Source organism: Nerophis ophidion, linkage group LG02 (genome assembly GCF_033978795.1).
Source record: "Nerophis ophidion isolate RoL-2023_Sa linkage group LG02, RoL_Noph_v1.0, whole genome shotgun sequence".
NCBI lineage: Eukaryota > Metazoa > Chordata > Actinopteri > Syngnathiformes > Syngnathidae > Nerophis > Nerophis ophidion.
The window spans coordinates 26,169,009-26,193,369 of record NC_084612.1 but is presented as its reverse complement, the minus strand read 5'-3'; the positions used below and the strand labels follow the sequence as shown (position 1 = coordinate 26,193,369).

The following is a 24,361-nucleotide window of genomic DNA, read 5'->3' as shown; positions in this document are numbered from 1 at the left end:
GAAGAGTTGGACGATGTATCGTAATGTCGATTTAGTTGATATGTGACGACAATGTACCGTAGAAGTATTTATATTACCTTGGCAAAATGGTGGAGATGTGTCCCACTGGTAAAGACCATTGGGGTGAAGTCTACAAGTGCAATTCATTGCGCCTACCAGACGGTAACCATGGATACAGTAGAACTGGAGGCGGCTACCTGGCTGGAGTTTTGTTCGGTTGACCACGCCCCCATTCACTGGGATATCAATGACACTACAGTACGCAGCTGAAAGAAATACAGACAAAAGAAAGTAGACTTTTTATATTCTTACAGCATATATAATGTTCGTTGTATAACTTACATTTATTGTGGGGTGTGGGTGGAATGACTCAGAGAAATACAGTTCCAGTAGTCAACAATTTCATATCAAATATTTATCCTTCCATGAAATATTCTTTATCAGCTGCTCTCAAATGATTAATTTGGCCTTTCGTCCTTCACTAGCATCATCTCCTTGAAAATACATCTGCTCTCTCTGCACCACAAATTGGATATCTCATTATAACACTACTCTCTCCAGCGTTGTTTGGGGATAATGGCCCAATCTTTCAGTTGCTAATTAACAATAATGCAACAGGAACCACATTACGAAAGAACCATTCTAAAAGGAAGTCATATTCGAGATTTTAATTCGGGATGTCCGATATTATTGGCCGATAACGTAATAAAAAAGTGACAGTGGATCATTCCAGTATCATTTTTTTGGGCCAAATAATGATATCAGCATACCGTAAAAAATGTGAGGTGCCCCACAAAGCAACAAGCATGCTAGCTAGTACAGTTGAAAGTGGCGATTTAGATAGATGGATAGATAGTACTTTATTGATACCTTCAAGAGAGTTCCTTCATGAAAATTAAAATTCCAGCAGCAGTATACAGAGTTGAGATCAATTTAAAAAAGTAAAAAGTAAATAATGGGGGTTTAAATGGAAACAAAATAGAGAAATATTACAATAAGAATAAAAAATAAAAAGCAACAATGGGAATAAAAATATAGCAGTAAAATAAGAATATAACAAGACAAAGTAGGCAGTAGTGAACATGTTATGAAAACGTATTGCACTGTTATTGTTTTGCATCCCCTGTCATCCTAGTACCCCCCGTCCCCCTGCCCCATAGAGGAGTTGTACAGTCTAATGGAGTGTGGGACAAAGGAGTTTTTGAGTCTATTAGTCCAGCACTTGGGATGAAGCAGTCTAGAACTGAACAGGCTCCTCTGGCTACTGATAACGCTATGCAGAGGGTGACTGGCATCATCCAGGATGCTCACTAGTTTGTCAACAGTCCTCTTCTCTGCCACCGTCACCAGTTTACCTGACACATGAAGCATGACAAATTGGTGGATTGCACTACTTTATCCAACACCTGGCAGTAGAGTCTTCAATATCTTAACATGTGTTTTGTGGCAATTTCAACTTTGACCAGAGTGTCAATTGCTATGAAGCATGACAAATTGGTGGGTTGGACTACATTATCCAACACCAAGCAGTAGAGTCTTCAATATCTTAACATGTGTTTTGTGGCAATTTCAATTTTGACCAGAGTGTCAATTGCTATGCGGAGTGGCACTTTCCATCATTTTCAGCAGACTACATTGCAAAATGATTAACCCCCCACATCCTCTCGGACTACTGGGAGATCCACCCAGTAATGGAGTCATATGACTCCCTTGCCTACTGTATGTCCGCAGTCAGGCATTATTTGAAGGTTAGGCATTCTGATTGTAAATATGCAATTTGCAATGTAAAGCATGAGGGTGGAATAAGGTATGAGGGGCCGTTATGTGAGAGCATTTCAGTAGTGTGTATAAGAGTGTTTCAGTGGTGTGTGTGAGGGAAAAACATTTCAGTTGTTTATGTGAGAGCATTTCAGTAGTGTATGTAAGAGGTAATTCTGAATAATGTCCCTAACTGCCCCTCATAATAAGGCATCTTCCTTCAATACATTTATTTAATATCACATCTCAGAAAGATTTACTCGGAGTCACACGCAGCGTTTGTATGCACCAAAACAATGAAAATAAGCTATCCACAGTGCTTAAAAAACCTACAGTCATACCCAGTTTTAATGGAGACAACAAGAAGCAACATGAAAAAATACATCTGAAAAAGTTAGGCATAGTTTTTTTTTCTCCTGTGACACAACACATGTCGATTGTGCATTTTGAATACATTGGGAAAGTATTCACAATGGCACAAACTCTTTACACAAACAGAGAATTCAATTGATTGGGAATTCATTTTTGTGTGCGCTACATATACGGGTCCGTTTTATTTCGATCCCGTTCAAATCTGTGTGCTTGTAAAAGTACACGAGTGTTCAGCATGAGCAAAGAACAGTCTCGCTTTCTTCAATTTTGACAGAATTACACCATATCCTTCTTCATAAATGCAATGCTATTCAAAAGACAGTAAACGGTTACAAACTGTACGATGAGTGACATTATTATTGGATTTATTTACTTATTTTTCAATAAAAGTTATAGTACATGCGCTTACACAGAACCATATATAACTGGCATGTTTAATGCATTTATATTTAAACCAAATATTTACCATTGTTGTTTACAGTAGAGAACGGCTTCATAGGGCCGCATTCCTCATTTTCTAATGCAGTTTGCTGAAAATGATGGAAATTGCCACTCTACACAGCAACGGACGCTGTAGTCAAAGTTGGAATTACAAAAATAAACACTCTACTGCCCTATGGCGGCTAAAGTCGAGAGTGCACCCGATATGTTTAATGGGTCAGGTAAACCACAACGAATGGGGCCATATGAATCCTCTTCCTACTGTAGTTGCGTGGGTGAAGTACAGTATTGTACCCGTCCAACACCATGCATTTCAAGTTAATCTAGCAAACATTGTAGTGATGTATTAGAGAAGAGTGCACTGTAGTAGTTTAATACTGTATGTACTAATGCACTCTATGTACTTATATACAGCATGTACCTGAGTATCTTATCTTGAATCCTTTTTTGTTGGTTGCGTGGTCAGTGGACCAGCGTAGGTAAAGTTGATTGGTTTTAGAGGTGAAGTTGAGCTGAGATGAGTGGTTTCCACTGAGAGCCACAAGCAAAGGGCTCTGTCCTGAAGATCCTGCAGGGAACGCATAAATAAAACATTGTGAAACGATGCTTGGAGGCATAGATAATCTTACAATTCGGACCGCATGGCTAACTGCATAATTTATTTGTTTTTCCAACTGTGTACAGTATCTTTTTCCATTATTCTTGTAATCCTGTAATAATACCTGTGTAGGAACGTGCAAAGGTTGCAAGTTTGACAATAAAGGAAGTTTAAGTAAGACATTCTAAATGGAATGTTTATATATTTGAAGTAGTGTATGTCGGGGGTCCTCAACCTTTTATGCACCAGGGACCGGTTTAATGTGGGCATTATTTTTACGGACCGGCCTCGCACATGTGGCAGAAAGCTATAGCAAATAAGTGCATGAAAAATGAATACAGAAAAAAATCACAATAACATTCAATTAGTGGGAGCCCCTGACCTTTTCCTTTTGCAAAAAAGCTCTCCATAGACTTTTTTTTTTTTGGCTTATTTTTGCTAGTAGTAGGCTTTGTTTTGGCTTTAGTATCTGATGAGTATAGGTGATACATCACATTCAAGGACAAGAGCATGGATGTATAATCAAGCTGAACATACTTGCCATTAGTTCCAATATATTTCTATTTCCATTCTAAAAGGTATGTATTCATTATTTGTGCAATATTTCAAACATATATACACTAATGTTAGGTTTTTTTGGTCCAATTTTCCATGTGTAAATAAATCTGTTGTTGTTAACTTCTTGTGTAATCGGATGTGTTTTTTATACATTCAGAACAATTATTATATGCAACAATTTAGCACTTCTCGATTTTAACTACTATGGTCACTTTGTTTCTAATCTGCCCTGTTCTTAGGTCATCAACCTGCCGCGGACTGCAGATGGAACCCAGCTTTTGGCTATGATTTGGCACTTTCAGATTCTATATGTTTATTAATGTGCATTGTCCTATGTAACAAAGATGTAACAAATACATCACATGCCGACTTCCTATCAGGAGATTTATAATACATGAATGATCTATGAACAAGCTTATTGGTGTGTCTGGTGGGACTGGCGAAAGTTAAGTATGAGAAAATGTGGTCGGTTATACATTATTTAATGTCTCTGTGCAGCCCGGTAGCAAATGTGGCACGGACCACTGGTGTATGTAACTTAGCCTGAGACACACTAAGTTTTTGTTGTCATCAATCACATGACAAGTGAATTAGGGGCTATTTTAGAAACTGTTGTCATTAAAAAGTTGGATATGTGCCTATCTGTGTCTTGATATACCTGCCTCTAAACAAAACAGTTTCAATCTTAAGTAAATATGGTTAAATTAATACATGACTCACTTCTAATGTGCTACAATGGTTGTTAAGAAACTTTAGGGTAGAGAGGAGATATTGTTTTCTTTTGAACCTCTCCAAACATTGTTAGCTTTTTAAGTAACTTCCTGAACACAAACTTTTACAAGCCATTGTAAAGTAACAGACAAACGCACATTTCACACAAATATGTTCTGCAAACTTTCATATTTACTCTTTGGTAACAGATTGTGACATCCTGGAGGGAAATTCTGTACACTGCAAATGAAAATTAACTGCTGTGCATCTTATTAACAGTGATGTTTTTTTTAATAAACAACAAAGGAGTTAAGGAAGCATACGTGTGTGTGTGTGTGTGTGTGTGTGTGTGTGTGTGTGTCAAAGTGACATATGAGGATAAAATGGAGTTTAACGTTATTAAATTTGTGGGTTCTTTTGTGGGTTCTTCCGAGGATGTTGTAGTCGTAATGATTTGTGCAGTCCTTTGAGACATTTGTGATTTGGGGCTATATAAATAAACATTGATTGATTGATTGAAATAAACCAATGTTTTTTAACAATGGAAAATAGTTCATTATAAACAACAGTTAAATGCTTTTTTGTTATTAATTGCATGCAATCAGATTTGATTTTATGAGGTTAAATAAAGCATTTCAGTTCTGGGCCAAGGCCAAGGCATTTAACTTTTTTTTTTTAAAAGTTGCATGGAAGATTATAAGTACCAGTGATTGTCACACACTAGGTGTGGTGAAATTATTCTCTGCATTTGACCCATCACCATTGATCACTTTGCTAGTAAACCTTTTTTTCATTTTAAACTAGACTTACTACAGTTCTTCAAATTGTTTATACTTTTTCTCAAATACAAATATTTCAAGCTGATAAGCACTGTCGAGTAGGCATGTTACTGATATTGTTACATTAGTACTTTGTTTGAGAAGCTTCATAGCTGCACTGAGCCTAAATTTAACAGTTTTTGAAGGGTTTACTTCTTTGTTTTATTTCTATGTCACTGGCTTTGTTCATTTTTATGTGTGGATTTGTTAGGTGCATCAACACATGATCTAGACATCGTGTCCAAAAGAAGAGCGAGACGTAATCCTGAGGCTGATGCCACCGAGTTTATTTGATCTGGATGTGACAAGTCTTGTTTTAAGGTCCCGTGGATAAATGATTGGAAAGGTATGTCTTGTTATGTATCATATCAATGGTAACTGTATCAACATCTCATTTGGATCATTTCCTTACTGTCTAATAGAGGTTGTATTATATGGCTTTAATTAGCAGTGTTTGGAATAACAGCGTTCCACGTCCCAAGAGCTACCTTCTGTAGCCGAGGATCGGACCACCAAGTACCCTGCCTTCGGCTGCCGCCCAGCTCACAATGCACCCGACCTCTGTGGCACCTCGGAGTCTTGTTCACGAATGGGGGAAGAGTGGATCGTGACATCGACAGGCGGATCGGTGCGGCGTCTTCAGTAATGCGGACGTTGTATCGATCCCTTGTGGTGAAGAAGGAGCTGAGCCGGAAAGCAAAGCTCTCAATTTACCAGTTGATCTACGTTCCCATCCTCACTTATGGTCATGAGCTTTGGGTCATGACCGAAAGGACAAGATCACGGGTACAAGCAGCCGAAATGAGTTTCCTCCGCCGTGTGGCGGGACTCTCCCTTAGAGATAGGGTGAGAAGCTCTGCCATCTTGGAGGAACTCAAAGTAAAGCCGCTGCTCCTCCACATGGAGAGGAGCCAGATGAGGTGGTTCGGGCATTTGGTCAGGATGCCACCCGGACGCCTCCCTAGTGAAGTGTTTAGGGCACGTCCAACCGGTAGGAAGCCACGGGGAAGACCCAGGACACGTGGCTGGTCTGGGAACACCTCGGGATCCCCCAGGAAGAGCTAGACGAAGTGGCTGGGGAGAGGGAAGTCTGGGCTTCCCTGCTTTGGCTGCTGCCCCCACGACCCCACCTCGGATAAGCGGAAGATAATGGATATAACAGCTGTATATGAAAACAATGTTACTAATGCTGTTTTTTTTTACCGGTAACGAGTAATCCAATAACTTTTATGTACGCTACAACGCTGTTACGATGCGTTTGATGTAATCTGGCATGCTACTTTTGATGTGATTGTATGTCAACAAGACAGCATCAGAAGCACAAAAGGTTTAGTGCAGGTAATATCTTTTTACTAATGAAAGTAACCCCCAGAAGTAATTACGAACACGATATCAAATAGAAAGAGGCCTCATGCACACGCAAAAAAAAACATTCAACAGAACTATCTTAACTGCCACTGCTAAGCTAATAAACACAGCTGAACTATTCTGCTATGTCTGGGCGCTGGCGTCCCACGTCACTTGGCAAAAGGCACGGCTTTTTAAAGGCACACACACACTCTGCTCTCATGAAATGTATCTCAACTGCATATGCTAGCTATTTAAAACAAACATTTTTCAAGTAACACATTAATTACAAACCCCGTTTCTATATGAGTTGGGAAATTGTGTTAGATGTAAATATAAACAGAATACAATGATTTGCAAAACCTTTTCAACCCATATTCAGTTGAATATGCTACAAAGACAACATATTTGATGTTCAAACTCATAAACTTTTTTTTTTTTGCAAATAATAATTAACTTAGAATTTCATGGCTGCAACACGTGCCAAAGTAGTTGGGAAAGGGCATGTTCACCACTGTGTTACATCACCTTTTCTTTTAACAACACTCAATAAACGTTTTGAAACTGAGGAAACTAATTGTTGAAGCTTGGAAGGTGGAATTCTTGTTTTATGTAGAGCTTCAGTCGTTCAACAGTCCGGGGTCTCCGCTGTTGTATTTTACGCTTCATAATGCACCACACATTTTCGATAGGACTGCAGGCCGGCCAGGAAAGTACCTGCACTCTTTTTTTACGAAGCTGAACACGTGCTGAATGTTGCTTGGCATTGTCTTGCTGAAATAAGCAGGGGCGTCCATGAAAAAGTCGGCGCTTACATGGCAGCATATGTTGTTACAAACAGATGGGTAACTTACAGATGTGTAAGTTACCCATGCCTCAGGCACTAATGCACCCACATACCATCACAGATGCTGGCTTTTCAACTTTGCATCAATAACAGTCTGGATGGTTCGCTTCCCCTTTGGTCTGGATGAAACGATGTCGAATATTTCCAAAAACAATTTGAAATGTGGACTCGTCAGACCACAGAACACCTTTCCACTTTGCATCAGTCCATCTTAGATGATCTTGGGCCCAGAGAAGCCGGCGGCGTTTCTGGATGTTGTTGATAAATGGCTTTCGTTTTGCATAGTAAAGTTTTAACTTGCACTTACAGATAAAGCGACAAACTGTATTTAGTGACAGTGGTTTTCTGAAGTCTTCCTGAGCCCATGTGGTGTAATCCTTTAGAGATTGATGTCGGTTTTTGATACAGTGCCATCTGAGGGATCGAAGGTCACGGTTATCCAATGTCCGGACATGCCGCTTACGTAGAGTGATTTCTCCAGATTCTCTGAACCTTTTGATGATATTATGGACCGTAGATGTTGAAATCCCTAAATGTCTTGCAATTGCACTTTGAGAAACGTTGTTCTTAAACTGTTTGACTATTTGCTTACACAGTTGTGGACAAAGGGGTGTACCTCGCCCCATCCTTTCTTGTGAAAGACTGAGCATTTTTTGGGAAGCTGTTTTTATACCCAATCATGGCACCCACCTGTTCCAAATTAGCCTTCACACCTGTGGGATGTCCCAAATAAGTGTTTGATGAGCATTCTTCAACTTTATCATTATTTATTGCCACCTTTCCCAACTTCTTTGTTACGTGTTGCTGGCATCAAATTCTAAAGTTAATGATATGCACAAAAAAAATGTTTATCAGTTTGAACATCAAATATGTTGTCTTTGTAGCATATTCAACTGAATATGGGTTGAAAATGATTTGCAAATCATTGCATTCCGTTTATATTTACATCCAACACAATTTCCCAACTCATATGGAAACGGGGTTTGTACTTTATTTAATAATTATTTACATTTATGAAAGAGTAATTCTGTTTGTAATTTAATTTTTGGTCAAGTAACGACTATAATTATTCCTTTTTAAAATAGATATTCCAAACATTGTAATTGATAAACTGTATTATCAGGATACGGTGTATTTGCTCTTGCATCAATTGAAAAAGGTTCTTTTCTGGTCGAGTACCGAGGGGAGTTCATCTCAAGACATGAGCAGGACAAGAGACAGAAACCCTCTATAATTATCTTTACTATTTATCTGGCATTATATGCTCATAATGTTATCAACAAAAAGTGCTGATAATGTTATAATTAATAATTTCTAACATTATTTTTGTGTGTTTTGTTGCAGACACCAACTGTTGATGTTTTATCTCAACATTCTCCAGATTCAAATGTGAGCGATAAACCGACTTCATCCCTCCAACAGGTTATTACTTGACTATCTTACTATCCATCCATCCATTTTCTACTTCCTGTCCCTATTTTGGGGTGGCAGGGTGTGCTGGAGCCTATCTCAGCTGCAGTCGGGCGGAAGGTGGTGTACACCCTGGACAAGTCGCCACCTCATCACAGGGCCAACACAAATAGACAACATTTACACTCACATTCACACACTAGGGCCAATTTAATGTTGCCAATCAACCTATCCCCAGGTGCATGTCTTTGGAGGTGGGAGGAAGCCGAAATACCCGGAGGGAACCCACGCAGTCACGGGGAGAACATGCAAACTGCACACAGAAAGATCCCGAGCCCAGGATTTAACTCAGGACTACTCAGGACCTTCGATTTGTGAGGCACATGCACTAACCCCTGTACCACCGTGCTGCCCTATATCTGCTCAAAATTTGACACAACCTATACTTCAAAAGACATTTAATCCTTTTAACCTCTCACAGATCAGTTTATATGACAACATTTTTTTAAGGGTACATCCATGTTAGTCAGTGGGGAATTTACAACTCATGTTTTAGCTAAACAGTAGATGTGACAGGTCAGCAACATGAATTCTCTATGTGATCACTTGTCATGTACTCATATTGTTTGACCTAAAAAAAGACTTCAGTGTGTTTTATATAAGGTCCTCACATTTTCTGAACCACATTAGTGTGTGTTACAATGTTTAATTCAAAGCTTTAAAAAGAGTGTTTTAATCCAGGTCCTCATATTTTCTGAACCACATTTTAGTGAATGTTACATTCTTAAATAATAGTCTAAGAGCTAAAACGCTATAATAATCTTTACTGTTTATGTAGAATTACATGCTCAGAATATCATCAACCAAAAAAGCTGATAATATTATAATTAATTAGTTCCGACATTATATGTTTGTGTTTTGTTGCAGACACCAACTGTTGGGGTTCTATCTCAACATTCTCCAGATTCAGATGTGAGCGATAAACCGACTTCATCCCTCCAACAGGTTATTACATGTCTATTTTTACTATATCTGTTCTAAATTTGACCCAACCTATACGTTGAAAGACATTTAATAATTTTAATCTCTCACAGATCAGTTTATATGACAAAATTTTTGTAAGGGTACGTCCATGTTAGTCAGTAGGAAGTTTAACACTCATGTTTAGAAAAACAGGAGATGTTACAGGTCAACAACATACATTCTACATGTGATCACTCGTCATGTCATCTTATTGTTTGAACCAAGAACCACTTAGGTGTGTTTCATATAAGGTCCTCATATTTTCTGAACCAGATTAGTGTGTGTTACAATGTTAATGTCAAAGCTTTAAAATGAGTGTTTATATTCAGGTCCTCATATTTTCTGAACCACGTTTTAGTGTGTGTTACATTCTTAATTAATTGTTTAAGAGCTGAAACTCTATAATAATCTTTACTATTTATCTGGCATTGCATGCTCAGATTTTTATCAACAAAAAGTGCTGATAATGGTATAATTACTTAGTTCTGACGTTATATTTTTGTGTTTTGTTGCAGAAACCAACTGTTGAGGTTCTATCTCGACATTCTCCAGATTCAGATGTGAGCCATGAACCAACTTCATCCCTCCAACAGGTTATTACATGTCCATTTTACCATATCTGCTCTAAATTTGACCCAACCTTTATTTTGAAAGACATTTATTAATTTTAATGTCTCACAGATCAGTTTATATGACAACTTTTTCGTAAGGGTACATCTATGTTAGTCAATAGGGAGTTTAGAACTCATGTTTAGCAAAACAGGAGATGTTACAAGTCAACAACATAAATTCTACATGTGAGCACTCGTCATGTCCTCATATTGTTTGAACCAAGAAAGACTTAGTTGTGTTTCATATAAGGTCCTCACATTTTCTGAACCAGATTAGTGTGTGTTACAATGTTAAGGTCAAAGCTTTAAAATGAGTGTCTCAATTCAGGTCCTCATATTTTCTGAACCAGATTTTAGTGTGTGTTACATTCTTAATAAATTGTCTAAGAGCTGAAACTCTGTAATAATCTTTACCATTTATCTGGCATTGTATGCTCAGTTTTTTATCAACAAAAAGTGCTGATAATATTATAATTAATTAGTTCTGACATTATATTTTTGTGTTTTGTTGCAGAAACCAACTGTTGAGGTTCTATCTCTACATTCTCCAGATTCAGATGTGAGCCATAAACCGACTTCATCCCTCCAACAGGTTATTACATGTCGGTTTTTACTATATCTACTCTAAATTTGACCCATCCTATATTTTGAAAGACATTTATTAATTTTAATCTCTCACAGATCAGTTTATATAACAACATTTTCATAAGGGTACATCCATGTTAGTCAGTAGGGAGTTTGGAACTCATGTTTAGCAAAACAGGAGATGTTACAAGTCAACAACATACATTTTACATGTGAGCATTCGTCATGTCCTCATATTGTTTGAACCAAGGAAGACGTAGGTGTGTTTCATGTAAGGTCCTCATCATTTCTGAACCAGATTAGTGTGTGTTACAATGGTAATGTAAAAACTTATAATATGAGTGTTTCAATTCAAGTCCTCATATTTTCTGAACCACATTTTGGTGTGTGTTACATTCTTAATGAATTGTCTAAAAGCTGAATCTCTATATTAATCTTAACTATCTGGCATTGTATGCTCAGATTTTTATCAACAAAAAGTGCTGATAATGTTATAATTAATTAGTTCTGACATTATATTTTGGGGTTTTGTTGCAAACACCACCTGTTGATGTTCTATCTCAACATTCTCCAGTTTCAGATGTGAGCGATTAACCGACTTCATCCCTCTAAAAGGTTATTACATGTCTATTTCATTATATCCACTCTAAATTGGACATTTGAAAAATCCATAGATGAAAAATAGAATGTTGCAAAAGTTAAGATGGCATAAAACACTTACCGGACTTTTGTGTTTTCTTACTGTAGCTACGTTGAATCCAACGGTTATGTTTGCTTTGTCCTACTTCTGGTTCTTTTTACTGTACTTCTTATCACTCGTTTTTCTTCAATTCAATTAAATGTATCTCCAGATCACAGAAATGCTGACAACGCTCCAGAAAATGCAGTGCCTCTTGTTTACAGCCGGTTTCTGCAGCGCTGTTTTCAGTGATCAAAGTATTTTTTTCGGTGGTCGTGTTTTTGGTACATAACTTGTAAATAGTGCGCAAATAATAGACATATATATATATATATATATATATATATATATATATATATATGTTCAAACCCCGTTTACATTGTGTTAGATGTAAACATAAACGAATACAATGATTTGCAAATCATTTTCAACCAAAATTCAGTTGAATATGCTACAAAGACAACATATTTGATGTTAAAACTGATAAACATTTTTTTTTGCAAAGAATTTAGGGATTTTACCATACGGTACGTAAAATTATCAAAAGGATCAGAAAATCTGGAGAAATCACTGCACGTAAGCGATGAAATTACGGACCTTTGAGCCCTCAGGCAGTACTCATCAAAAACCGGCATCAGTGTGTAAAGGATATCACCACATGGGCTCAGGAATACTTCAGAAAACCACTGTCAGTAACTACAGTTGGTCGCTACATCTGTAAATGCAACTTAAAACTCTACTATGCAAAGCGAATGCCATTTATCAACAACACCGACGAACGCCGCCGGCTTCACTGGGCCCGAGCTCATCTAAGATGGACTGATGCAAAGTGGAAAAGTGTTCTGTGGTCTGACGAGTCCACATTTCAAATTATATATGGAAATTGTGGGCGTGTTGTTCTCCGGAACAAAGAGCAAAATAACCATCCGGATTGTTATAGGCACAAAGTTCAAAAGCCAGCATTTGTGATGGTATGGGGGTGTATTAGTGCCCAAGGTATGGGTAACTTACACATCTGAAAAAGCACCATTAATGCTGAATGGTCCATACAGGTTTTGGAGCAACATATGTTGTCATCTAAGCAACATTATCATGGACGCCCCTGCTTATTTCAGCAAAACAATGCCAACGTGTTACAACAGCGTGGCTTCGCAGTAAAAGAGTGCGGGTACTTTTCTGGCCCGCCTGCAGTCCAGACATGTCTCCCATCGAAAATGTGTGGCGCATTATGAAGCGTAAAATACGACAGCGGAGACCCCGGACTGTTGAACAACTTAAGCTGTACATCAAGCAAGAATGGTAAAGAATTCTACTTTCAAAGCTTCAACAATTAGTTTCCTCAGTTCCCAAACGTTTATTGAGTGTTGTTAAAAGAAAATGTGATGTAACACAGTGGTGAACATGCTCTTTCCCAACTACTTTGGCACGTGTTGCAGCCATGAAATTCTAAGTTAATTATTATTTGCAAAAAAAAAAAAGTTTATGAGTGCGAACATCAATTATGTTGTCTTTGTAGTGCATTCAAGTGAATATGGGTTGAAAAGGAATTGCAAATCATTGTATTCCGTTTATATTTACATCTAACACAATTTCCCAACTTTTATGGAAACAGGGTTTGTATATATATATATATATATATATATATATATATATATATAGATAGATAGATAGATAGATAGATAGATAGATAGATAGATAGATAGATAGATAGATAGATAGATAGATAGATAGATAGATAGATATGTTGGGTGGTTTTGTTAAGTCGCTGTGATGTCATTAGCCTCATATGTCACATGAACCTGAAATCTTTAACACTGTGATGTCATGGTTGTCATATTTCACAAACTTGAAATCTTAAACACTCTGTGACGTCATGGTCGTCATATGTCACGTAAACTTGAAATCTTAAACACTCTGGTCTTCATATGTCACCTAAACCTGACAAGGTCCTCATATGTACCATAAAAATCAGGTTCAGAAAAAAACAAAGGAGTTGCAAAAATCTCAATAGATCACTGTGTTTCAATGGCATGTCCCCATATGTCATGTTTTTGTCATAAGTCCTGATATGTAACGCAAACACGTGTGTGTGTGTGTGTGTGTGTGTGTGTGTGTGCGTGCCTGTGTTCAGGCTTTGCTTACCATCGAAGATTTCTAGTTCATCAAACTGTTTCTCACTGTGGAACATCTCAACATAGATACTGATGGTGTACCCTGGGAGACAAGATGGAATAAGTTTCAGTCATATTCAGTCAGGCACCTCACAAAGTGCACTCATACAATGAAATGTGAATGTATTTTTCTGCCTTTACAGAGATAATACTATTCAGAATTGCTAAAGCACTAAATAGCAATATGTTCCATATTTTAGCTCTAGCTTGGAATGTCACTTCAAATTTTGATAGGTTAACTCAAGCTATATTAAACATTGTAAATGCTGCAATTACAAGGATTATGAGAGAGACGGAAGGAACACTTATTATCAATGTATGATTAATGTTTCATTCTTTGAAGGATGAATACATACTTTTTTTCAAATTGCAATGTCTTGATTTTGGGGTTTCAATAAACAATTATTTCTTGAATCGATAAATATATTGATTATTTTTTCAGTGAATCTGTAGATTTAATTAATTTTTTTAATGAAATTGTTTCTTAGAGTAAAATGGTAAATGGGTTGTACTTATATAGCGCTTTTCTAACCCCTTTTTAAGGAGCCCAAAGCGCTTTGACGGTATTTCCACATTCGCCCATTCACACACTGACGGCGGGAGCTGCCATGCAAGGCGCTAACCAGGACCCATCAGGAGCAAGGGTGAAGTGTCTTGGCCAAGGACACAACGGACGTGACTAGGATGGTAGAAGGTGGGGATTGAACCAGTAACTCTCAGATTGCTGGCACAACCACTGTACCAACTTTGCCACGACGAGTAGTGGTACAACAACTTTTTTGAATGAATTCCTCCCCAAAAAAACATAATATGTTACAAAAATATTCTTGTATGAAGAAGCATTAAATGCATGAAAGGAAATTACATGATATCAAATGCTAAATTACTAGTCGTTTTCGTTCCTCTGCTATCCTGGAGCATTGCCCTTGATGCATTTTTAAGTGTTCGTGCATTACAGTGTGTTGCTGTACAAAGTCATTTGTAATTTGCTGTTCAAAGAGAACCTCAAAGGCTCATTTTCTACAGCCGTATCAAAGAGTTTTGTAGTTTGGGTGTGATGCTGCAAATTCCCATACCGATTATCCAACAGCGAGATCGGCTGATACTCGCACATGAATTAAAGGAGTAATATTAGGATTTTTTTTATTTTTACAACACTTCATTTTGTTCAACGCAACATGTAATGATGGTTCTTTGGTGAAAAATGTGCATACATATATATATATATATATATATATATATATATATATATATATATATATATATATATATATTTGCTCCCATTGAAGACAGCTAATTTTGAGTAAAAGAGTTGTTACTGTAGATAACTGCTCTGAAATAACCGCTCAACCCAATGTCCCCTCCGGTGAGTCTGCATTTTCCTCACTCAGCAGAAATGTTTTGTAGTTTTTTAGCTTTCTTGCTTTTATCATGCACTTTGGGCATCGATGACCAGCACCAGCCATCTGTTTTGAGTGACTTTTATCACAACACAACATCCCAGATGATATAACGAGATTAACGGGCTAACCATGTTTTATTGTCGGTGCAATAAGAAGACTATGCGTGGGGTGAGTTTAAAGAAGCAAAAGTCAGCCAGGCTGAAGGTCTGTCAGTAAACACTAAGTTAAACTTCTACCAAGTCTTTCTCCCTCCAATGCTAAATTCTGGACATATCTATATGTATATTGACAGAAAAATGATTTTCTATTCTATATCATGTTAATACTTGCACTGTTGCTGCTTTGAACACGTGTAAACAATGGAGGCTCAAGACGACTACACAGTAAACTACCCTACGAGTGACATCGCAAACTTAACAACAAATTATAATACTAATTGATACATCGCCAAACACAGTTGGCACTGATCAAATTAAAATTAGTTTTTAGAAAAATCATTCATTAATTTGCCAGATGACTGTAATGCTATTGTCTTATATTAGAAGGCTAAGGTTGCTGCACAACAACTTTAGCTAACATTGCAAACATATTGTTCTAACCTACTGTTATTACATACTGTTTTAATGTCTCCTCCATTGCAATACATTGTAGTCACACTGTATGTCATTAAAAGTAGTTTTTCTGAAAATCCATCTTTTCGTAAAAGTTTGTGGGAAGCAGGACTCAAAGCGATTTCTTCCGAGATGAAGAGAAAATGCCACAAATCATATGAACCAAAAGTAAGGCATGTTTAACTTTAAATGAGGCTGAAAGTTTGTGTAATGACTTGTGCTGGTTAAAACAACCAAGAACCTTGTAACATTCCTTGGTCGTACCTCGTTTGGACTACAAATGCTCGGAAAAAATAGTTTTTTATTGCGGGCTCACACAAATACCTTTAAGTAAGCCTTTACGATATAAAGAGAGTCACAAGTGGCAAAACGTCACAAAAAGAGTAAATTCCAAATAGGTTGTTTTACGGAAGTGTGAAGGAAGGCAATATTTTGTAAAAATATCTCCACAATACCTCAATGGTTTGATTTCAAATTTTCTAAACTCATGCATATCCTAAATACACAAAAACTGGTACCATTGGGCAAGAAAAGTTGGCTTTACATGATAGGTCCCCTTTAACTGTACATTTCATTATTTATTTATTGTAAGAGCTATTGGCTATATGATCTGAAAAAAGTAACCATAGAATAAACTTAGGTACTTTTTGGTAAGGGAACTAGTCGATACTACACATTTTGGTACTGATCCAAAACCATGTAATTACATATTGGACACTTGCGCTACACAAATAAATTTTACTTTTAATACATTTAATACCACTCAATGATTTGGCTTTTAAATCACAACTACCTGAAAAAACATGGAGGCACAGTAACAAAATCCACAAAAAGTTTAAACCAAGGGTGTTTAACTCATTTTTATTGAGGTGCACATCACAATTATGCCTGTTCTCAAAGGGCCACATGAAATGGTGAATATATGAATATACACGTATAATAGTTTTGTCACACAATTTGCAAAGGCAAATGTTTTTTGATTAATATATTTTTATAGACTGATGATGATGCTTTGAAATCTTAAGTCAAGATGACAGGCGGATGTTTAAGTGTTTATTTTTGATAACCAGTTTATGCTGAAATTGAAAGAACACATACATTTCAGCAAGAAAGAGCTTTTATATTTCAAGCCTTTCGCAGGTCACATAAATTCCATAGTGAGCCACGTAAAATGGCACAGGGGGACACAAACAGATGATGTGGTGGGCCTCATGCGGACAACATAAAATATCTTGACGGACCACGTAAAATGAAGCGGCGGTCCAAAAAAAATTGAGCGGACCACAATAAAATGAAATGGCAGACCACAAACAATTATGTAATGGGGCAAATTTACAATTATTTAGTGGGCCACATTAAATGAAGCGGCAGCACATTAAGTGATATGGCCGTCCAGAATTTGGACCTCGGGCCTTTTGTTTGACACATGTGCTTTAAACAATTTCACTACTCTCTTTTGTTTCATACAATTGTTTAACCAATGTAATGCAAACTCTACCTGTCTCCAGGGACTTATTCCCTAAATGTTTAAATATTATCACAAATTACATTTTTTTTTTCGACAATATAATCAAAAATAAATAAATAAAATAAATAAATATATTCAATTACGCACATCAACATTGGCTCAATAACAGTCCTTTACAATCTCATTATTAACACAGAAATGGCATACCCTGTCATTTTTGGGACACGATAAAGGCTTAAATAATTTCAAACACATATTCTTACGATGACCACAACTACTGTATTTAGTTAGTAAACAGTTGTGGACAGAAGAAGCCCGAAAGTGATACGCTCTTTGGCGACGCAGCTTTGGGAACCCATTTTTGACATGGAATCAGTTTTTGGCGCAAAATTGATCGCAGCAAATAGATTTGACTTACAGTTGTATAGACACACAATCAATGAAATGTGTCCTGTTCACTTTTCTAGGTGTGCAAATGTTATATATTTGAAGGCAGACATTTAGGTTTTGGCCCTGACTTCCTTATCTCGCAAGGAAATCATCTGATTAGCTGTTGTTCAGAACTAACTCCAACACCTCTTTCAGAGTACGCCATTAAAGAGCTGTGATTGGATATATTCCAAATTTGTCTCACTCATTGACTATATGAAATTACATATGATCAGATTTGGTTTATGTCAACATTATTGTCTTGTCTTTATACTTTAACATGTTAGTTACCTGTTTTATCGTCTACATCAACATGCCTTTATTTTGATTACTGATCATCTTTGTTTTACCTGCTCCGATGTAAAAAACTAACATATACATGAACTAAAATAAACAGCTTTCAGGCTAGAGCCTGGATCTGGACCAAGCTGCAAGGTATGATAATGATTTGTGATATGCACTGAAAGGCAGTGATTGGCATCTAGTGATCACAAACTTCATCAAGAATTGACAAGTATAGATCGGTGACCGATTGATTGGAACACCACTACTGCTATCTTTTCTCGATGCAAGGTACATAATACGACAGATCGTCCCAGCCCTACCTGATACTAGTGAGGTTAGTACCCAGTCATAGGCATACATATAACTGTAATAACATTCAGCATAATATATTATTTTGGGGTTTTAGTTTTCTGCCTTGGTTTCTTCATTCACTGAATTCGGCCAACAAATTTTAATTTTGGTGCATTCCTACAAAAAATGTATTTATAATAGTAGTGTTCCGATACCAATATTTTGGTACCAGTCCCAAAATTATTTTGATACTTTAATACTTTTTTAAACAAAGGGGACCACAAAAAATTGCATTATTGGCTTTATTTGAACAAAAAAAATCTTAGGGTACATTAAACATATGTTTTTAATTGCAAGTTTGTCCTTAAATAAAATATTGAACACATAAGATAACTTGCATTTTATTAATAAGTCAGGATCAAAGGCTCCTAATTAGTCTGCTGACACATGCAGTAACATATTGTGTCATTTATAATTATATTATTTTGTCAAAACTATTAAGGAAAAGTGGTAGAAAATAATTATTAATCTACTTATTCATTTACTGTTAATATCTGCTTATGTTCTCTTTTAACATGTTCTATCTACACTTCTGTTAAAATGTAATAATCACTTATTCTTCTGTTGATTGATACTTTACATTAGTTTTGAATGATCCCACGCATTTGGGTATCAATCCGATACCAAGTCGTTACAGGATCATACATTGGTCATATTCAATGTCCTCATGTGTCCAGGGACATATTTCCTGAGTTTTTTTAACATAAAATACATTTTAAGTACCGCGGACCGGTATTTTTCAGAGGCGGTATATTACCAAAAATGATTCATTAGTATTGCGGTGCAATACTAATACCGATACTATGCCGTACACCCCTAATTCATAAAAGGATATATTGCATACAGTTACAGTGACACTAACTGTACCTGGAAGCATTCGCAGCAGCCAAGAGCAGGTTTGGCTGTTGGGGTAGTTGGCAGGGAACATTGGACTCAGTATGACCCCTGAAGATGAAAATCGCTCCTCATTGGCAGGACACTGAGCTGGAGGAGATATAGTAAGAAAGCACAAGCATGTTTCAATTACAAGCCTTCTGACTGGTGAAAAACGTTTGTGAGTTTTCTTGAGCCGCTTTCCACTTCATCCAAGGCTGTATTCTCGTTTACCTGCTCAATCTGAATACTATCGCCTACTCACGCTGATGTTTCCAATGTCTTCTAAGAATTTGTGATGATCAGAAAAGTCCGTGCAGGCAGTGTTCTGGAGCCATGAATCTACTAACATGGACCCCAACTTAAACAAGTTGAAAAACGTATTCGGGTGTTACCATTTAGTGGTCAATTGTATGGAATATGTACTGTACTGTGCAATCTACCAATAAAAGTTTAAATCAATCAATCAATCAATCAAACCATTCGTCACAAGTACACAGCATATCTCCTCAACTCTCTCAGTGAGGTCTGGCAGGCTTGCAGAAAGAGGAGCTGCACTCTATTTAGTCTGAATAGGTACTTAGGTTGCATGTGATGTACCAATGCCACCTTTCAGGCTCTTTGACACAATAGGCAGGGCTATGGTGAAGGCTGAGCTTCCAATAATTTATTCAGATCCGGGAGAAGCGACAACAAGGACACATGCCAGCCCTGAAATACCACAAACTGAAGGAAATTAATTCCTAGAGTTGATGATAAACTTTTACTTACAAAAAAAGGTTAAGTATTTCTTTGGGGGCACCTTTTGAAACTTGATTGATAAACAGACAGAAAAGTAGAAAATATTAGATTTAGCAGGATTGATATCTTAAAACGTTATTTTAAGTGTTGGAAAAGGAATATCTCTGTAATTTTGACAAACTTGCTCCAGTTCACGCAGGAGCCTAATGAGAATAAGCAGTATAAAACATGATTTGATGGATGGCTCAGAAGTCACAATAGATGGTACTTTACCTTGACAAGTTGGGGGCGGGACCTCGAACAGTAAATGGGAGTTGAGTGTACACATAAGCTCTGCCTTTCCGACGAGTGTATAACCAGGAAGGCAACGATAAATCACAACGTCACCTTGAAAAATACAAACAATACATATTCAATGCTACGTTATGGATTGAAAAATAGTGCTTTAGATATTCAATTAAAAACCAGATGTTGATAGCATCACATCCTTATGCCTATACCAGTGGTTCTCAAATGGGGGTACGCGTACCCCTGGGGGTACTTAAAGGTATGCCAAGGGGTATTTGAGATTTTTTTTTAAATTGCAACTATTCCAAAATCCTTTATAAATATATTAATTGAATAATATTTCAACAAAATATGAATGTAAGTTCATAAACTGTGAGAGAAAAAATACAACAATGCAATATTCTGTGTTGACAGCTAGATTTTTTGTGGACATGTTCCATAAATATTGATGTTAAAGATTTATTTTTTTGTGAAGAAATGTTTAGAATGAAGTTCATGATTCCAGATGGATCTCTATTACAATCCCCAAAGAGGGCACTTTAAGTTGATGATTACTTCTATGTGTAGATTTTTTTTTTAAATAATTTAATCACTTGTTTATTTTCCAAAAAGTTTTAGTTATTTTTATATCTTTTTTTTTTCCAAATTGCTCTGATTAGGGGGTACTTGAATTAAAAAAATGTTCACAGGGGGTACATCACTGAAAAAAGGTTGAGAACCACTGGCCTATACCAATACAAAATACAATTATAATGGATTATATGAGGGTTGTTTGCCATAAATAATAAACAAACAAACAAATCAGGTTTGATAATTTCTGTGGTGACCCCTGATAGGAGAAACTTAAAGATATTGACTGTATTATCAGACAGGTCTTGTCAAGACAATTTCAGTGATATAGGTATCATTTTACCTAGATACATATTAAGATGAATTGTTTAACTTTGTGAAAATGACACCTTTTTTTTTTTTAAATGTCCTAGCATTTGCCCCAGTTTTAAAAGGGTAGGATTGTTGAAAATCTGGTTGAAAAAAGTAGCGTAACAATAAGTTTCACAGTAAGGTGCGACATGAGTCACCAGGAAGAGGAAGTCGGTTGGTCTGAAAAATCAGTGTGCAAATTCATCAATTTAAAATATATTTAGCAGATTAACAGATACAAATGCTAACGTTTGTATGCCGACACGTTTGCATGCCAAGTGATATAACTGTGAGGCGTACGCATGTAAAATAAGATAGCATAATAAAGTTAACATGCAAACTTTAGCATGCTAACAGCTAGATCGTGTCAAATATCAAGTTGTATGACTGTAACGTGTACGCCTGCAAAAATGGAAAAAAACTTTAACATGCTAGAATTAGAATGCTAAAATAACAATATTTAGTGCCCTGTGCTTCACTGCATGAAGAAACTCATCTAAGAAGTCAATTTATGAACGACAGAGCGTTTCATATTAAATGTTGGCGCAAACGTTTTCCGAGCAGCTTTCTGCTGCTCTATCATAAATTATCAGGGTAGGCAAAGTTCACGCGTTAACTATAAGTTTCTTTAATGGTACTAAATTCTTAACCCACATGCGTCCTGACTCTTTTTTGGTAGCATGTGGAAATTAATGGTGTTCAGTTACTTTCTAAACAGCTTGTTTAGAGCAAGTTAGGAAGAAGGCAAGATCATTTTATTAATATTTCCTCCACACACCTCCATCGTTTGAATACCCGTTCTCAGGAAAAACAGCTGCTAAAAGGTAAGAAAAGTTGATTTTGTATAATACGACCCCTTTAAGTCAGCTGGGATGGGGTCCAACTCCTCCCTCACTCTGAGCAGGTAGTAAGCAAAATTAATGAATAAACTGTCACGGTGCATAGGCAGTCCCGCATGCCTTCTGCTGCGAGCATGGCAGGCGCTTCCACTGGAGGCGCGCCGGGAGACGCCTCTGCTCGCGCTTCTGCTCGCGCTTCCCGCATCACGGCCAGGCCCCTGCTCGGCTGCAAGCAATCTGAAATTAGCGCACCTGGCTGTGATGAGAGGAGACGGCATAAAGACCAGCTTACCCAAAGATCCTGTGCCGGAATGCAGTTCTCTGTACACAGTAAGCTATTGCATCTCTGGCTTCCCTCCCGCATACTTCCTCTCTCTCTGTGCCTTCTCAGTTCCTGTGTCTTATGTCCTTTGTGTTTTCCGCAGTGCTTCCCCTGTCTCCCATGATCGAGCTGTGCCTCAACTTCCTGTTGGATTCCGGACCGTCTCCCTCGATCCCCACCAACCTGCCTTTCTCGTCCAGGACTGCCGCCTCTCGCATTCTCTAATTTATGTTGGTAGTGTTTATTTTATATATATATATATATATATATATATATATATATATATATATGTGTGTATTAGTATTATATAGTGTTTAAAATATGTATATACAGTATATATACACATACATACATATATATATATATATATAAAACACTATTTAATACTAACACACATATATATATATATATATATATATATATATAAAACACTATATATATTTATATATATAACTATATATATATGTATATATATATATATATATATATATATATATATATATATATATATATATATATATATATATATATATATATATATAACACTATATAATACTAATCCATATATACCGCATGTATATACAAACTCCGTTTCCAAATGTGTTTGATGTAAATATAAACAGAATACAATGATTTGCAAATCATTTTCAATCCATATTCAGTTGAATATGATACAAAGACAACATATTTGATGTTCAAACTGATAAACTTTTTTTTTTATGCAAATAATCATTAACTTTGGAATTTTATGTCAGCAACATGTGAAAAAAAGTGGGGAAAGTTGGCAATAAATACTGATAAAGTTGAAGAATACTCATCAAACACTGATTTGGAACATCCCACAGGTGTGCAGGCTAATTGGGAACAAGTGGGTGCCATGATTGGGTATAAAAACAGCTTCCCAAAAAAATGCTCAGTCTTTCACAAGAAAGGACGGAGCGAGGTACACCCCTTTGTCCACAACTGTGTGAGCAAATAGTCAAACAGTTTAAGAACAACGTTTCTGAAAACGCAATTGCAAATTTAGGGATTTCAACATCTACGGTCCATAATATCATCAAAAGGTTCTGAGAATCTGGAAAAATCACTCCACGTAAGCGGCATGGCCGGAAACCAACATTGAATGACAGTGACCTTCGATCCCTCAGACGGCACTGTATCAAAAACCGATATCAATCTCTAAAGGATATCACCAAATGGTCTAAGGAACACTTCAAAAAACCACTGTCACTAAATACAGTTTGTCGCTACATCTGTAAGTGCAAGTTAAAGCTCTACTATGCAAAGCTAAAGCCATTTATCAACAACATCCAGAAACACCGCCGGCTTCTCTGGGCCCAAGCTCATCTAAGATGGACTGATGCAAAGTGGAAAAGTGTTCTTTGGCTTCACGAGTCCACATTTCAAATTGTTTTTGGAAATATTTGACTTTGTGTCATCCGGACCAAAGGGGTAGCGAACCATCCAGACCGTTATCAACGCAAAGTTCAAAAGCCAGCATCTGTAATGGTATGGGGGTGCATTCGTGCCCAAGGCATGAGTAACTTACATATCTGTGAAGGCACCATTAATGCTGAAAGGTACATACAGGTTTTGGAACAACATATGCTGTCATCTAAGCGCCGTGTTTTTCATGGACGTCTCTGCTTATTTCAGCAAGACAATGCCAAGCCACATTCAGAACGTGTTACAACAGCGTGGCTTCGTAAAAAAAGAGTGCAGGTATTTTCCTGGCCAGCCTGCAGTCCAGACCTGTCTCCCATGGAAAATGTGTGGCGCATTATGAAGCGTAAAATACGACAGCGCAGACCCCGGACTGTTGAACGACTGAAGCTCTACATAAAACAAGAATGGGAATGAATTCCACTTTCAAAGCTTCAACAATAAGTTTCCTAACTTCC

The 24,361-nt window shown here is 37.0% G+C and overlaps 1 protein-coding gene across 1 annotated transcript in view; it reads right to left on the bottom strand.

The window, feature by feature from the left end:
• The window catches only part of LOC133538691 (CUB and sushi domain-containing protein 1-like), a 1,135,806-nt gene that overhangs the window by 97,338 nt on the left and 1,014,107 nt on the right, over positions 1 to 24,361 (bottom strand). Inside the window, exons 48-52 of the mRNA XM_061880405.1 lie at positions 20,364 to 20,477; positions 19,344 to 19,460; positions 13,901 to 13,972; positions 2,993 to 3,139; positions 78 to 266 (exon numbers count right to left, since the gene is read on the bottom strand). Of these exons, the coding sequence (XP_061736389.1) occupies positions 78 to 266; positions 2,993 to 3,139; positions 13,901 to 13,972; positions 19,344 to 19,460; positions 20,364 to 20,477 (639 nt within the window). The remainder of the gene's footprint in view (positions 1 to 77; positions 267 to 2,992; positions 3,140 to 13,900; positions 13,973 to 19,343; positions 19,461 to 20,363; positions 20,478 to 24,361) is intronic.